Source organism: Oryzias latipes, chromosome 2 (assembly GCF_053564925.1).
Source record: "Oryzias latipes strain Hd-rR chromosome 2, Olatipes_Hd-rR_3.1".
Classification (NCBI taxonomy): domain Eukaryota; kingdom Metazoa; phylum Chordata; class Actinopteri; order Beloniformes; family Adrianichthyidae; genus Oryzias; species Oryzias latipes.
The window spans coordinates 18,624,489-18,641,950 of NC_136238.1; the positions used below are offsets into that span (position 1 = coordinate 18,624,489).

Genomic DNA, 17,462 nt, shown 5'->3' on the forward strand with positions numbered 1-17,462 from the left:
AGGGAGCTTGTGGCTCTCCCAGAATATTTTCTATGTCACAAATACGATCTTGGTCAAACAATTTTTTTGGTCTGCTCCTGAATAACAACTATTTGAATAAAGAAATACTCAAAAATTCTAATGAAATCTTTCTATATCATTAGAAAAAAGCCACAAGAACATGTTAAAAACACCCAAAAACACAATTTTTGGGGGGAGTGGGTCTTAGACAGCATAGTTTCTATCTTCCATCGCAAAATCCTAAAGCTCACTTTCACTGAAAACAGAAGTCTAAAGCTCGTCATGCTTGCCTGCGGGTGATGCTGCGCTGTCGTCCCAGCGTGGGGTTGGGGGTTTTTGGGAGCGGGATAGGCTCCCTCAGTGCGCCTCGCAGGTGACCCCGCCTCTCCTGGATCACCTGTCGGATACTGCGAACCCACTCCTGCTTTAGCTCGAGGGATGAAGCCTGAAAGCGTGAAACCGGGATGTCGGAATACATCTCATTCAAAACGTTACTTTAATGTAACTGAATTTGTACCTTCAGGACGGTCTTGTTGTCTGATGTCGGCGTTCGTCCCACCCACAGTGCAAACTTACACTGATCCCCCTCTATGTGCTCCGTCACTCCCAGCTCTGACGTCTAATGGAAGATTGACATTTACATTTAAAACTGGGTTAATCTTCTTTTTAAACATACATTATCACATACAAATATTTCAATCCTGTTTCCTGTTTGTTCACATCTAACAGAGGTGATGCAGCATAATCTCATTCTAGCACAAAAAAGCAGGGAGAAAAAAACATAAATTACATTTCTATAGTAAGTAAATTCTAAAAACTGAAGGAGGCTCATGAACCACAGAAGGCGTCAAATATCTTTAAACAGCTCAAAGTGTAATTAGTCACATAAAAGCTGCCATAAAACCACAGCTAAATAAAAACTCAGACATTCCCATAAACTAAAGCACTCAAGTGTTTCCGCTAGTCTGGGTCAGAGGCCTTCAAATATCCGAAAATATAATAAAATGTTTACAAAATGGCAAAAAAAAAAAAATTATGTAAAAAAAGAAACAAAGGCAGGCAGAGCTTCTGACAATCATCTGCAACAGAGTCCACCCTCCTGTAAACATTTAATGACTCTGTGAGGGCATCACTGTCAGAGTAAAGTCAACAAAATTGAATCTGTGGGAAAAAAAAGGCCCTAAACGTCATAGTGCTGCAATGGGTGGACGCTTTTTTAAGACCTTTTTAATGCTTTTATATAAAGTTTTATGACTCCAGACAAATCAAGGCATCCTGACTCGCAGTAATATGTTTGGTTCAAAAAGTACCAGTTTTAGTTTAAAAAAAAAAAGTTATCATAAAGTGCACTTAAAAGCCTTGAAAACAACAGTGTGCCTTATAATACAGAGCACCTTACTGGTGGATTCATTCGGTTGCAAACAAGGTTGAGTGATTCTGTGATTTCGGACTGTCTTATTTTTACGTGTCACCAACAAAGTTGGGAGTTAGCGTAGTAATACTAACTTTTGTTAGTATCAGTCTGGATTTTTACACATGGCAAACAAGGTTAGGAGATACAGGCATTGTGAATACGCTAACATGGCTAATGTGTAGTGGTGTTGGACTGTGTCTGAATTCATTCACTACTCACTACATAATGCACTATATAGTGCATTCGAAATTTTGCAGCGATGTCCGAAATTACAGTTTCAAAATCCAGTGCCTTACAAATTTCCCAGAAGTCTCTGCAAAAAACCAGTGTGCATCAATGCTCACTAGATTGGCGAAGATAGACCAAAATGCATTGCGTTTGAACGATTTTTGCATAAAAAGATGTATTTAAATGAATTTTTCAGATAAACAATCAGCATATTTATCATCAGAGCACAGTCGTAGTAAAATGCTCGTATTGATTAGATTTTCATTTTGTTAAATCGGTGACATAACCTTTTTTACGTGTTACACCCAAGGTTGGGAGTTACAGGTATTGTGAATGCTCTAACTCGGCTCACATGTATTGGTTTCGGATTGTGTGTTGTTGTTTTTTTACATTTTTACTAACAAGGTAAGGACGTTTAAGTGGTGTCAACCTGTTTCTTTACGTTTCAAACAAGGTTGGGAAAAACAGGGGTTTTTTTGCGCAAATGCAGCTAAAATGTAGCAGCCGCGGACTATTTTTTTTATGTCACTAACAAGGATGGGAGTTTGCGTAGTCACAGTAACATTTGTTTTAATAGCATTGGTCTGTTTTTCATGCGTTGCAAACGATGTAGGAATGTACAAATATTGCTAATACGCTAGCGTGGCTAACGTGCAGCGTGATACCACCAAGAGTAGCTGTGAGGGCGGGTAATAAAGTCTGACTGACTTATCTCTGGCTCTTTTATCTTGCCTAATGCTTCTCCTGTATGACATAATTTCAAAAATAGGCCATTCATTGACTGTGCGCTCATAGTGTGGCGAATTCAGTCTAAAAATAAGATGTATATCTAAAAATAAGAATCATAGCTGTCGTTTTACCCTCAAGCGACTTTTGTAGAGATACTTGGTGCGGCCGGACGAGTCTTTAATCTCTTTGCTAAAGATGAGTGACAGTTCAAACAAGAATAAGTGTCTGTCCCGCCCCTTTCTTATCAGAGACTTAGGCTCCCAGACCAGGAAAGAGTCCTGCAGGAGGAGCTCTCCCTGCACCTCCACCCCGTCCTCCAGACCTGCCGGGTTAGAGACAGAGGTGGTCAGAGACAGTACGACTGAAGTGGTCTGTTTGTTACATCTGCAGAGTCTGTTATCACCTTCTAACATGCTGACGTGCATTGCATCGTTGGCTCTCTTTGGGACACTCAGCATCACGTCCAGGCCTTCCTTGATCTCCCCCTTGCCTTCCTCGCAGCAAGCCAGCAGCTCCTGCACAAAAGCACTTCTGTCACACTGAATTTTCATCACCACGTAGGCCTCCTTGTGCCCAAATGGCTGCATTTGTCTGTCTCCATTACTTTGTGGGAAATTAATGGAGGAAAGTGTCAATATGTTCAGCCTGCAGCAACACTCACATTTCGAAAAAGCTCCCGAAATCAAACACTGTTTTTATCAGGGATTCTAGGACCCCATTGGCCACCAATACACACCCACACACACACACACACACACACAAATACAAAAACTACACTCAGTCTAAATCTCTAAAGTCTTGCAGAACAACACAGCTATGCCAATATTTTCTTTTTGCTTACACTCAGGGTCTCTCTGCTCCATATGGAACTCAATCGACTGAATAAAAGGTTACCTTAAGCAACAGCTGGTACTTGGTGATCCTCTGGACCGGTTTAATCAGCGCAGAGGAGATGGAGTTAGCAAGTCCGTGTCTCCTCTGCACCTCCTTTATACACACAAGCAAGAAAGACGGAAAATTAATATCAAACAAGCTGCTTTCCACAAGTAAACCTGCAAGACCAATAGTTAGCTACACCAAAGTCAATTTTTATCATTTTTTTGTCTGCAATATTTTCATAACATTTGTCAGACTGAAAAATAAAAACAGATTTTTTTCAAAAACCCGCTTTCATCATCTTCTGATCTATTCTGAAAGTGTTCCCTTAATTATGCCATTTTTAGTCAAAATTAAAAAAACATAGTTTCTGCAGAGCAGCAGTAGTTCTTCATTAATTCACCTATTGGTTGTGGGCGGGACCGTTGATGCAGAGCAACCCCGCCCCCATTCCCCCTTGCTGTCCCGCTAGCTTATAGCCTTTCACATCCCCAAACGAACATTAGCAGTGTAACAAAAACGGTTGGCAATATCAGAGCTGTCCAGCTGTACAGTTATCAATCAGATACTTGGCTGAGGAAAATGAAGACGTACAAATACGATCTTTTTCTAACGGTATTTTTTCATCTGCTCCTGATTTACAACAATTTGTATTAAGAAATACTCAGGAATGCAAGTTTAAGCTTAATTTTCTCCCTATATGTCCTCCATCATCATAGAAATGACACAAGAACATGTTAAAAACACACAAAAATACAATTTTTATCGCAGTGAGTCTTTAAGACAACATCAGCAGAGATTTTTTGGTCCAAAGACTAAAAACTTGCACAAATGTGTGCAAAACAAGTGCATAGGCAAACACAAGGAAAGAAGGCTTTGGAGGAGCTTTACACTGCTGCTGGGATGAAGGAGCCGAAAGAGAATGATAACATATTCAGACGTCTGTGAAGGATTCAGATCAAAGAAACGTTCCAGTATGTCATCAGAGAGCAGCTTTGGTGATACATGTGATCACCAGTCTGCAAACCATCTCCTGCATACTAACTGATTAGCAGTCTGTGTCTGACCTGCAGCAGGCCCTGGGTGATGTGAGCATGCTCAGTTTGGAGGAGCCTTGTCCAGCAGAATGTCAATTCAGTATTTTAGAAAAAGTAAAACTTTAAAAAATGTTTGTGTAGACCATGCCACCACATGATCCACAATCAATATGATCAGTGCAGCAGCGCCATATTATTTTTGAGTAGTTGTCGGGCACAAAAAGGCAAACAAACCTCTCGGTGAAAAAAATTGGAGTTCATTAATTCATATAAATGAGGTGAAGAAAAGAAATGTCTGCTACATCCTTATTTTCTCCAGCTATAATAACCTGTAACATTATTGACCTGTACGGGCGTTGCAGGTTTTTAGGTAGTCTGAGCCCGTAGAGGGTCGTAGAGAGGACCGGCCGCATCTTAAGAGGGGTGCAGGTGTATCTTGCATCAAGTGTGTTGAGGTGTTTGTGGGGGACGTGAAAATGGAATGTGCATGTCGTAAGTGTATCATGAAGTATTCGTGAGGCTAATGCAAGTTGTACAGAATTAGGACGTACAGTCTAGTCATTAGGAACTGGCCCCTTACGGACCACACTCAACTGCCTGGGGTGCATGCATAAGCCTGCATGTGAAACGTAAGTGCCTGTAGGACGTCCATAGGATGCCCACAAACTGCACCACAAGGACCCTACACTTATCATGTGAACACCAATCCTGTTCGTGTTCCTAGCACAGTTCATAGGATTTGGGTGGGTCAAAAGTAATAAAAATCCATAAGTTTTTCCCCTACTTCACCCTCACTTACCCTTACGTGTTGTATACAACCTATTGTCCACAGCATGCCCACAGAAAAAAAATAAGCATGAATATTTTAGCTCCACCCAGCAGTCTACAACCTTAATATTTCATGTGGGTCACGTGCATGTCCTGTAGAGGTTTGCGCATTTTTTGCCTGCAGTGTGACATGTTTAAGAATGCGCTACATGCGATTTCATGAGCGCGCATTCAGCTAGCGATGTTCACACGGTGGACAAGCACGGAAGGGCACGGAGTGGTGTCGTCTTCTTTTGTTTTATATTTTTACTGTTTACAAGCGCATGTCCACCACCTACAAGTAGTAAGGGGCTTGTTCCCCCTACTAATTGACTAAGTCAAAGCACTCCAAATCCCACAAATCTCCAGGTTTTTTCTTTCACAGCTCTATTCCCATACATTAAAGATTTGAAGTCATAACATTCCGGCCGGGCAGAAAAAAGCAAATATTAAGATTAACAATTGGTACTTCTGTGTTTTTAAAAAGGACGCTGCCCACACGTCACTACTAAATCCAAGTCCCTGATTGGTGATCAACGAACGGCCAATTTGTACGCAGAGTCCTCGACTGGACTTAAACTCTTGCACAGCGAGCGTTCTGAACGTGGAATTTGAAATTCTGGTCGACAGGCATTCACATAGACTGTTCCTTGAAAGTGGTCGCTAAAAGGCGCGTTGAGGCAGCGGTGTGAAGTTTTTTCTACGGAATCCTTCAGGCGGATGTGTTCAACATTATCCATATGGCCAAAGTGAGTCCACTTGCCCACTCTGGTAAATTAGTTTTATGGGCATTTCTCAAAGCGTCGGAGATGCTTGATCTTCCATTAGCAGATGCATTTTCAGGAAGACCAGTCAACATTTGAATCTCATCCTGCTCAGTTTCCTTCTGTTGGCGCCTCGATGAACCGGGATACCCCAAAGTAGAGCCAGATCATTTAGCAAGACATTGAAGGTGTCTTAGTAAAAAAAATGAAAAATCCCAATATGTGTTAAAAAAAATAAGAAACTGACCTCAAAAAATCCCACTCCATGCTGTTGGATCAATAAACTGGAGTCTGGTTTGTTTCTGCAGTACGTCACATACATGTGGAACTTATCAGCCTGTAGGGAAATAACCAAAGAGACAGACTTTAGACTGCAATGTGGATTTTCATTAAAAAAATACATGGAACTGTTGTGGTTACCCAGGTGACGAAACAGTGTCCCACGTCTTCAGGAAGCTGCTCGTAGTTCTCTAACTCCTTTAAGAAAATACTGGAAAACAGAGTTACTATGTGAAAAGAAGATAATACGCACTGTCTTATATATTACCAGAGACTTCCTGGCTGTAAACTTCCCACGTTCATACACTTAAGTAAATTATTCTAGTACCTCCAGCATCACTATACTCTGGATGTAAAGGATGGTATACGCTCTGTTGCATTTGCTTGAACAATGTAAAAGTTTTAATTATTTCAAACAAATGTTTAACACACACTAGGATTTCCACTTTCACAATCTACCTGACATGGTTCTTCTTTAACCCTTGTGCTATCCTAGGCACTTTACCATTGGGAGTTGGGTCATCTAGACCCACTTGACAGTGCGCTGAACCTTTTTTCTTCAATGATTTGTGATCTTCGCTGGTGTCCATGGATTACATGAAATCTTTCCACCTTTATCCACCTTTGTCATGGTAGGGAGAACACATCAATGTAAGGGTGGGGTCATCTAAGATAGCACAAGGGTTAAATCTCACTGCAAATGCTGACTTCTTCATATTATTACCTAACCAATGGGTACCCCAAGGCACACTACTGGCGACGCTGCGGTTTCTTTCTTTTGGGCAAATCATCCCTCTTTCAAGGGTTCCACTATGGCAGGTCTGAAGATGATTTTGTCCCTTTCTTTCCTCTACATGACATCACATTCCAGACGGGGTTTTTCTGACAACTGGTATTTTAGATTGGTGAAGAAACGACATCTCAGCTAAACTTGATCAAGAGCAGCTTTGAAGTGTTTACTAGCAACCAAGAGACTTTTGTGGGCCCCTTTTGAGAGCCAATTTGGTCAGAATCATATACTAAACCGTAGTACAACCTAACCTTCATGTTAAGCTGTACCTGTTATGGAACTCGTAGATGTCCTGAATGTTTCCAAACACAGTGTAGTGACTGTTGGCAAGACCGAGTGGAACATCTTCTGAACCGCTTGTCATCTCCCACAGGTACGTCTGTGCCAGGAGATAGCATGACTGTTAGCGGGAACTAGAAGGAAGAAGTACAATGTTGACTGTCCAGGGACAAACCTCTATGCACTCCTGCAGGTCTCTGACATAGACTCGTTCTGTCTGAAGGAGCTCTGCCATGATGTACCTGGAAAAAAACAAATGGAAGTTCGAAGTTGTGAAGAAGTTGTGTTCTACAGCTTTGCAGACATTAATAAACGTTTACTGGGTACTCACTCCTTTTTGCGGGCGGACCGTCTTTTCTCATCACTGACTTGGTGACTTGGGTCAGATAGGTTGACCTCTGGGTCAGAGTCCGAGAGACTATTGGGGATCAGCTCCAGCTCCAGGTCTTTATTGTCCTGAAAAGGTCATTGTACGTTCATCTAGGGTTTGTCTCTCTATCTTTTATTGATTTCTTTGATCAAATTTCTTGGCTGATTAGAAAATTATAGAACTTGAAGTAAAAAACGAATATGTTTAGGGGTTCCAACCTGAGAACAGCCTCCCAGCGCTGTCTCTAGCAGGTGGCGATATTGTCCCATCCTGACAGAGAAGTCACGGTAGCGCTTATCCACTGTTGAAACGCAGCGGCGGAGCTCAGTGCGGTGGGTGTGACCTTTAGCCAGCATACTCTCAGCCAGCTGGATCAGCAGGTGAACCTTCTCCTGTGTGTGCTAGAAGAAATGTCACCATCTTTAAAACTTACTAATTATTTAACTATATTTTCTTAAAAGCTGTATTATATTTTTATTAAGTTTGGATGGTTGGACGAGCATTTATTGTTTCATTAAGGTAGAAACACCTGATTGTGTTGTATTGTTTATTGTCACTTTCCATTTCCATGCTTGTAGCTTGTAGCTCTACATTTTGACAGAGTATAAACATCGCTGTTTGTCTGTCTTTTAATTATTTTCCATCAAAGCTCAGTTAACGATGGATTAGCAGCTAAAATGTAAACCGTGTTAACAAAAGCATGAAAACAACCACCTTTGCAGAAATGCAGAACTCTCTGTATTGGTTCAGCAGCTCCTGTGTCTCAGCCATGGTTGCACCTGGTGACGTATGTGTGGCCAAGTAATGGTCACCTGACTGCTGCAACCAATCAAGAGCCTGCAAAGAAATAAAAAAAATAGATTTGATAGATAAGGTATGTTAATAGTTCAATTTAAAGCATGAAGGTAAATCTGAACACCAAAGAAAATATAGTTCCAGAGCAGTGCAAGATATTTCTGTACATCTTTAAACACACTGAGCTTAATAGCTTTAACATTTTCTTAATAGCTAGCTAGCAATGACTTTTATATAGTAAAAAAACAGAAAAACAAAAGAGTAAACCAAATATTTTCCCTACTTCCTTGTTGAGGAAGTTTACCTGCTGTGCGTGGGTTTGGAACATCAGATACTGCTGGCACTGATCCAATCTGCGTTTCTTTAAAGTCCAGAAATGAAGAACTCTGTTTTCCCTCTGGAGCAGCTCACTAAGGATACCTTTGCATAGAATTAGTAAGTCAATTAGTCAGGGTGTCCCTCAAGGCTCTATCCCAGTGTCGCTGCAGTTGTTTGTTTTTTTTGTTAGTTACTTAGTTAGTTAGAGTTTTTAGCTAAATGTGTGTTGTTGTTTTTCTTCACCTTTGACCTGTTGTTCAGGGACTCTGGAATGGCCAGTAACCTCAGAGACCCCAGAGACAGTGATGCTATGGCCAGAGATATTTGCCATGGTGACGCTATTGCGATGGATATACTTGAGAAAAACTTCTGCATTCCGTCTCGCAAGAGTACAGGCCTGTCAAAAAGATAATAACGGGATTCAAACCCCAGTTTTTACCTCAGAAATGCGCTTTGGCACTTAAAGCAGATTTATATGGAGTATTAATGAATCAAATCTTTGTTGTCCTCTCCTCACCTTCAGAAAAGCCTCCTTCTGCTCCATGTGTTTATTGATTAGCGGCAGCAGTTGCTCTGGTTGCCTCTCTCCTCCTGCACACCAGTCCTCCTCCCTGCGGTATTCCTGCTCCAGACTCTCCAGGACCCCACATACCTGGAAACATGTGGTTGATTCTTAAAAATAAAGGCTAATCTTCCATTCCTCCTGCCATTTACCAGGTCAGATTTTGAAACAACCAAGCACTTAGGTCAATTTTGTATCTTCTCCAACACCTTTTTGGTGGTCGTAGTTAACATGTGTACAAAACTAATTGTTCTTGTTTTTTCACATTAAAAGAGCTGATGTTTGTTTACAATAAACTGACAGTTATTAGATAGACGGTGTCAATTGACCTAATCCTTTTCCAGCGTTTGAACGTGTGGCTGGTCAGTGTTACCTGCTGGGATGTCCTGTAGAAAGCAGCCGACGCATTGACCAGTTTGAGTCTGTCTTCAATCCTGAGCATTAGTGTCTGCCAATGCAGCGCTACAGTCTGAGCGCAGGACCTCACTGCATCTGGATCATAGTGGCCAGACCTGTGGAGGGAAGTCAAAGCAAACATGAGTTCAACCGAGATTAAATCAGTTTGGTCCTTTAAAAAAACGGTTTTTATCAGACAATATTTGTTGACATTTGTATTTATAACACATTCTAAATTTTTTGACTGTTTAATCGTTTATCTGTAGGCTACTTGACTCTGTGACATAACAGGACTGGAGTTTTGAGAAACAAGAAGAACTCTGACTGTGACAGTTCAATTAGATCACAACAGGAGAATATGCAAAAGTCCAAGCAGAAAGGTCCCAACCCGGATTTGAACCATGGCTTTCAAACCATAAGGCAAGATTGCTAACCACAACCCACAGCCTGGTTTTTGTACCCCGGCTGTAAAACTCAGTAATGTCTGCTGTGCTGCTTGGATAAGGGTCACCATGATTTCTAGGAACAGTCAAGATATTTAAGAAGTGTGTTTCTGGCTGTGACGGACTCTAGAGTTGCTCCTTTTTTCCAAACATTATTCATACCAGGTAGCAGTGGATGCAGTTTATATTGATAGATCTATCAGCTTTGTGTTCCTTGATGAAGGACACCATTACATACAAACCTTAGTGTAAGGCGAACTTTTCTAGAAAAATGCTTTTTGGGAACAACTAAAAAGCATTTCGTTCTGTCTGCTAACTTTCAGATGGTAGTCTCAAAGGCAAATCGATGGCATAAGGCACTGAGGGGGATTATGAGAGGGGGTAGGACGAGACAGGGTAACATCTAAGAGACTCTGCAGAAACAACTGATGCTTTAACAATGATCTGTTTAGATGTGATGCTTGTTTGAAAATTACTCACAGTTACTGACCTGTATTTGGTTAATTTCATTTCATACTTGAGTGTACGACTGCAGGAGAGCTTTTTGCACAGTTTAAAAAGCAGTTATCTTTTGTTTAGCCCTTATATTGATTTCAAAGTTAACACGGCTAATAAAAACCTTAATTAAATCAATATTCTAAAAAGTAAACAAGCGTATTGAGTATCCGTTTCCGCCTCAGCTTGCTGGACCAAAATTCCTCTTGATATGCACAGAAACCTGCTTCTTAACTACCAGAAATGTCCGACCTTTGGTGCTGCAAATAAGGATTTTGCCACAAAGTGCAAAGTCTTTCTGGAAAATACTAATTTCAGTCAATGAAATGCAAATAAATGTAAATAAGTTGTGTAAACTTTTGTGAACTTCTTTTTTGATCTTATAATTTTTTTCTCACATATACCATAATTGTATACTCAATTATTGCTCAGAGGTGATCTTAGTGTGCAGAAGCCGTACCTGACCAGCAGCTCCGCTCTCTGCTGCAGGGCCAGCGCCACCTGATGAGTCCTCTGCAGGGAGTCTGCGTGCAGCAGAGCCTGAGGGCGACAAGGCATGAATATGAACCGGGCTCCATTGGTATTTCAGCTGAAGGAATCTGTGGCCAAGGCTGGTTTCTATGGTAACCAACACATGAGTCCACTGTGATCGACGTGACACATCAGCCTGACCCTGTGCATGAGGGTCACAGAAATTTACGGAACGCCTCTGAGGACTCTGCTTCACCAAGCCAGTGACTTGTCCATACTTTGATTTCTCGTGTGTCAAACTGATTCAGGAGCCTGAACAGCAACTGCTGCTGTAAAATTTGGACCGGGGGAAAAGCAAATTTATTATTAGATTCTATGCTTAATGATCCATTTTTAAAATTACGTTAAATATTTGTGTCTCTTATCTGGAATAATATCTTGTTAATCTATCCATTCAAAATGATATTTTTTATCCTGTCATTCATCTTTAAGGTAATTTCTCCATTTTTTAGGACAGCATTGGTTTTTTCGTTTCTTGTGTGTGTGTTGTTGTATGTGTTTTCGCATTTGTGTTTATTTTGAGATGATGTTTTAACTAAAATCTTGCAAAGCAGTTTTTTATGGTGTTAACAATTTGTTCAAACTGAAATTTTTTGCAGTATTTCAACTTAAACCATATCATGTTTAAAGTGGGAATAGAAGTATTTGATTAGAATGAAAAAAAATAATTGAAAAGAGGAAATAAGAACTATAGATGCACACAAATCTTGCTTATTTTTGGGGGTGTACTGTGAAAGGGGTTGTGCAGTAACCTCTATGGCCTGTTGGAGGCGCTCGTGTTCCTTCTGCAGCTGCTCCGCCTCTGACAGACAGCTGGAATTCAACATGCAGGAGGACAGCATCACCTCCCCCTCTGAGATCCAGCCGAGCACCTGGGACAGAGGCACAGAGAGCAGTGAGTGGGATCTCTGCTCTTTAGTCAGCGCGGGTCAATGTGACCCCTTTTCTGCCTGTTACCTGCTTGACCTGGCTCTGGAGGTGTCTCAGCTGCAGGTTCTGCTCCAGCAGCGTATGCGTGTGATCGGCAATCTGCTGCAGCTCCTTCTGTTTGTCCTGCAGGAGGCGCTGCAGCTCCTCCACCTGAGAGGACAGCCCACCCTCCACGTCTGACAGCTCGATACCTGGGCCACATATTCCAAACAGACGGCATTGTGGGTGCTCCGAGGTACAGTGATGAATCCGTGTGTGCGTCTGAGTACACCTGTGCTCGTGTCTGCATGCATGGATGAGTGTGTTTGCCTGTGTGTGTCTCCATAGCAAATTCAATACCCTGGTTTCCATGGGGACCAGCAGTGTGCTTCAGAGAGCAGTTTCCATAGTAACCCCCCCGTCCCCCTTTTCCCCCCTCACCCATTATCCTCTCTGCCCCCCTTTCCACCCCTAATATCATCACTGCGTTACAGAATTGGCTGCACCGCAGCTCAGGACTTCCTCTGTGTCTATTTTCTTGATACAATTACAATTTACCGTGTTTTCAAATGAGTTTATTGCTACCAAACATTTCATTCTGCCGCAATATTAAATAAATTTCCATCTTATGTATTTAACCTCATCCCATCCCGGTTAATATTCTTAATCCTTCTTGATCCCCTCGTTTGAAACCAAAACCCCTGAAGCGCAAACGGCTAACCCTGGACTAAAAACCAAAAACAGCAAACATTTATGGACGACATATTCTAACAAATCTCCTGCCCTGTCACTGGAGTTACAACATCTGCACCATGGCAGGGTATTTTCAGGAATCCTTCAAGTTTTTCAAGAGTTCTCTTTTTTTAGAGAAACTGGGGGAAAAAACTGGACCCACAAAGAGATACTTAAAACTGTCACCGCCTCCCGAACAAAAGCAGCTACTATTCCACAAGCCCCCTTGAGGCCTGGCGGAAGCGCTTCAGAAACCTCAAGAACCATCACCAGTATTCTCTGAGCTCATTTAGACAATCCTAAAAATCACTAATGCGCCACAGGAACTTGTTTGTACATGACGGAAGTCCCGGGGTCTGTCCATTTAAGCCACTTATTCCAAGAGTTTTGGAGCATTCCCTCACAACTTTGGCAAAGATTCAGCATGCATTACAACAAAATATCTCCCTAAAATCTCCCGAATCCATTAGGCACATCTGCAGCTCATTTGGGGAGCAGCAGGAACGCACAAGCGAACCCTGAAACCCTGCAAAGCCACAATCTGGGTCACAGAAATCCTAAAGGGAAAAAAAAAATAGATACTTGCGCTTAAATGTTTGTTTGGGGCAGCTAGGGAATGATAAAATCTCATTGGGAATTTTGCAGGAATGCTGAAAAAACCAGAACGGATCAGAAGCCTTTAACACAAAATGACACCTAAGCTTATAAGAGTCGCATCAAATTTTTTCAAAAGAATTCTTTTGAATTGTGATCAAGAAGTTGTAATTCAAACAGAAATCTCTGATCTGAACAAATCAATCACGAGTTTAAAACGGTAAATGAATGGGGAAAGGCATGTAATAGAAAGCGCTCTACTGCCTTCATTGTAGGCACAAAGCTATTTATGCTCCGTACATATGGGCATGTGACGCGCGATCAAGACTGTGCTTTTTGTATATTGCGCTCAAACTGGACTGTCGCTACCCGATACTAGCGCATATACTTACATTTGGAAGAGGTTTGCACAAAAAAAATGTCAAAGCTGTGCAAACCTTGCAAATCTTGCTCCAGGTTTTATCTTCAATGCGATCAATCAAACTTTACTTATAAAGCACTTTTCCTATAAAAGCACAACACAAAGTGCTTACACAGCTTCTAATGAAAGACTTGGTGTTATAGAATTCCGTCCGGGCACGAATCGCAATTATTCCGTGTTTTAAAAAAGATGTAAAGCATTCGTCACTTTCAAATCAAAGTTCCTGAATGGTCAAAGTTAAACTGTTTTGTAACATTTTACACGAGTTCATTTTGTACATAGATGGCAGAACAGACGTGTGCAGTGATGCATGAATGCTAGTTTTAAACGCTTAGGTCTGAAACGCGCATTATCGTGCATTTACATTTACTTTTCACCGAGTCCGGTGTGAACATAGTATCACAGTCACAGTTCCATTCACCCATCCACTCCCCTGCTGAACACTGGACAGATAACTTCCAGGAGCAATGCGGGGTTTAGTGTCTTGCCCAAGGACACTTCAACACATGGGCGGACATGACGGTTAACCAAACCTTTTTACTTCTACAACATGACCACTGTTTATTTTTTAAATCAGGCATAGCTGTAGGGCAAACAGTAACCTCGAGACGATTACCTGATGCCTGCACCTCCGAGATGTACTGCTGAAGGTCATGACCTTGCTGGATGACCTCATATATCATGTTGTTCATCGCCAGCCTCCGTTCCATGTGCCTGGAGATCAGTCAGTCCGTCACTGAAGGTTTGGCAGAAAGCAGCTTCTGGCTAAAGGTGTGCCGCAACTCGGGCCTGCTCACCTGTGAATCCGCTGCTGTGCTAGTGTTAACGCTTCCGGGCTGGACTCCACAAGCCGGGACTGTCCTAGTGCCAGCTTATCCTGGGTCAGCTTGTCCTGGTTGGTTTCAGCAAGCCGATTTGAGGCGACCTTCTCCGAGGAAAATTCCTGGGATTGTTTTTCCAAGTCCATTTTCCAAGCATCCATCTCAGCTGTAACCTAGGAAACACACAGACGTGCAAAGAATCCAAACTTTGATCTAATTAGAAGGGAAGAGGGAATCATTTGCAATATATTCCGACTCAATTATACCTCCAGCGTGCACTGGTGCAGTATGCGGAACTGCAGGAAAATGTCCACTCGGATCTTCCTCTGGTGAAAAAGTTCCTCAAGCTGAACATGAGACTCTTCCAGTTGCTGCAAAACCGATTCCACATGGGCCACCGAGCTGCCCTGAGGCCTAAAACAAACAAAGCCCAAAACGTTACAAATGCTTGAAAACAAAGACAGCAAAAACCAGGCTCTGAGAACCACACAGACGATGCCCAAACCAGACAAAAATCAGAGATGATGCCAAACCAAAAAACAATGTCATTCTTCAGTTTAATGTGATGTAGGAAAAATATGATTTACACAAACCTAAGAATAAAAAAATAGATGAAATGGATGCTGGATGAGTGTTCATCTAGAAACTAGGAACACCAATGCCCTCCAGGAAAAGTCAAAACCAAAAAGTGATCAGATATGAAATCTGGAATACAAGCACACTGGCTTCACACAGCTCAGCTGAACATCACTGAAAAGACGTTACACCATGCAAAATCTGGCATTATGATGTTAATTCAACCCCAAAGCTGTATTTTCTTTCAAATAATACGATTTAAACAGATATACAAATTGACTAACTTAAAAAGCTAATAATCTAGAAAAGAAAAATGAGTGCATCCTAGCCCATCTGGAAACTGCAGACCAAGAAAAAAATCTGTCTTAAAAGTGTGAAAACTGTGCACTTCAGTTTGGTGTTTCAGAGATGTTTATGCTCATGTTTTGAGTTGCCCCACTCTGGACGCAGCAGGACAATGTCTACTGCAGCGATGGGGTTCTTGGCACTGCTGTCCACATCTTGGCATACCACGCAACGTCTGTTCAAAGATGTCCCGCAGCCCTTTTCAAGCTACGCCATGCCACATCCAGCCTCTCCATTCCTGAGGGGGATTGCTTGGACCATCTACGTGTCCTGTTCCTTAGGAGGGTTGCTAGGGCTGCTCCTCTTCGTGTGTTTCCTGTACCAGAGAAAGGCAAACAGGGATGCTCCTCTTCATATTTCCTGTCTCTGAGGGGGGATACGGGGGTGGCTTCTCTTTACCTGTCCTGTTCCAGAGGAGGGTTTGCCTGGCCGTCTTCTCTTCATGTGTCCTTGCTCTGACGGGGGAAGCTGGGGCCACTCCTCGTCGTGTGTTCTGTTGCTGAGGAGGGTCGCAGGGGCCGCTCCACTTCATGTGTCCTTACTAGGTCTGCTCCTTTTCATTAGTCCTGTCCCGAAGAGGGTCGCCTGGGCTTCTCCTCTTCCTGTGTCTTGTCTCTGAGGAGGCTTCCTTGTTTCTTATTTCTAGGGATGGTCACCGTTCGTCCCCCGTGGTAATATGTCCTGTCACAGGGAGACATTACTTCCCGCATGTTTCTGGAGAGGGGTTCTCCATGTTACACTCTCACCTCCTTTTGGCTGCAGGAACCGGAACTTTTCTCTGGTCTCCTTTTTTGTTGTTGTTGGTTTTTCAGGTGCCCTCTTCCCCGGTTTTGTAATATGCTTAGGCAGCAGGAATCTGCACTTTTGGGAGGTGGTACTATGAGGATTGTGTAGTTTAGTAAGGTGTTTCAGTGGTGATTTTGATAATGTGTTGTTTTTTGATTTGGCCCCCTGTCAGTCACACCAGGTTCATGTTCGGAAAGCAAAAACACAAATGCAGCCACTGGCTCTGCATTGTCTAGGAAGCACAGCAACACAGACTCCAGTCTAAAAAAAAACAACCAATGACGGAAAACAACCTTTTATGGGATGTATAAAAACTAATGGATGCACTGATTTTCTGTAGATTTTACATAAGCCAGTGAAACAAAATGCAGAAAAACAAACATCTGTGCAGTTTAAAAGCAAGGTCAACCGTAGCTGGCGCTTAATCTATAAATCAAGTGCACTCCAACCTTGCGCATAATATAAAAAAAATACACTCTTCCATAATTCATCAAAACCAGAGAGTAAAAAACAAAGATATCTCGGGAAGTGTCATTCACTGACTCCAGAAATCACAGTGACCTTCGCTGCAGAAAACCAGAGACACCCAGGATGCCCTCAAAGAAACAGAGACACACATTTTTGTGTACCTGAGTTGCAGGATGAGGTCTTCTCCTTCCCGGATGACACTCATCGCAGCTTCCTGTGGGTCAGGGTTAGACTTTGAGGTTAGTGTGAGGGTTAGAGGTAAAGTGTCAGGCGGTGATAGGTGGTTGTTAGACTTCAGGTCAGAGGTCTAAGGTGGGGCTTGCGGTCAAAGGCGTTGCCGGTACCTGAGTGTTGGTCTGCTGCTGCTGCTGTTGGCTGATTAAAGCCTGCAGAGCTTCCACAGTGTCCGGGCACACGAGGAGGTCTGAGGAGAGCTGCTTCTGGAGGCCCTCCATCCATGCAGAGAGCTGAGGAGACATGAAGGAGGCAGTCGGAAAAAAAGTAAGAGGAGAAAAACACAAAAAGTCAGCGAGAATTTCTTTTTATCATTTATAACAGGGGTCGGGAACCTATGGCTCGCGAGCCATATATGGCTCTTTTGATGGTCACATGTGGCTCGCAGACAAATCTTTAATTATAGTTTTTTTTTTCATTAGACCAGTCCTTCTCGGGCGCGATGCGATGCCAGAGGCGCGCA

At 42.4% G+C, this 17,462-nt stretch overlaps 1 protein-coding gene across 4 annotated transcripts in view; it reads right to left on the reverse strand.

Annotated features, from left to right (window-relative positions):
* LOC101166941 (kalirin) overlaps positions 1–17,462 on the reverse strand; it is a 67,505-nt gene that overhangs the window by 23,995 nt on the left and 26,048 nt on the right. For 2 of the 4 annotated variants that reach the window (XM_011482977.4, XM_023964367.2), the window contains exons 15-38: positions 17,110–17,232; positions 16,927–16,979; positions 14,857–15,004; positions 14,567–14,763; positions 14,386–14,483; positions 12,071–12,234; positions 11,866–11,985; positions 11,043–11,122; positions 9,622–9,760; positions 9,204–9,338; positions 8,930–9,083; positions 8,673–8,788; positions 8,288–8,410; positions 7,792–7,974; positions 7,535–7,659; positions 7,379–7,445; positions 7,194–7,303; positions 6,276–6,345; positions 6,103–6,192; positions 3,266–3,358; positions 2,775–2,886; positions 2,503–2,693; positions 518–619; positions 291–445 (exon numbers count right to left, since the gene is read on the reverse strand). In XM_011482977.4, the coding sequence (XP_011481279.2) occupies positions 291–445; positions 518–619; positions 2,503–2,693; positions 2,775–2,886; positions 3,266–3,358; positions 6,103–6,192; positions 6,276–6,345; positions 7,194–7,303; positions 7,379–7,445; positions 7,535–7,659; positions 7,792–7,974; positions 8,288–8,410; positions 8,673–8,788; positions 8,930–9,083; positions 9,204–9,338; positions 9,622–9,760; positions 11,043–11,122; positions 11,866–11,985; positions 12,071–12,234; positions 14,386–14,483; positions 14,567–14,763; positions 14,857–15,004; positions 16,927–16,979; positions 17,110–17,232 (2,948 nt within the window). Of the gene's footprint in view, positions 1–290; positions 446–517; positions 620–2,502; positions 2,694–2,774; positions 2,887–3,265; positions 3,359–6,102; positions 6,193–6,275; positions 6,346–7,193; positions 7,304–7,378; positions 7,446–7,534; positions 7,660–7,791; positions 7,975–8,284; positions 8,411–8,672; positions 8,789–8,929; positions 9,084–9,203; positions 9,339–9,621; positions 9,761–11,042; positions 11,123–11,865; positions 11,986–12,070; positions 12,235–14,385; positions 14,484–14,566; positions 14,764–14,856; positions 15,005–16,926; positions 16,980–17,109; positions 17,233–17,462 lie in introns of all 4 variants that reach the window. The other 2 variants (XM_078943314.1, XM_078943293.1) reach the window with 1 other exon arrangement.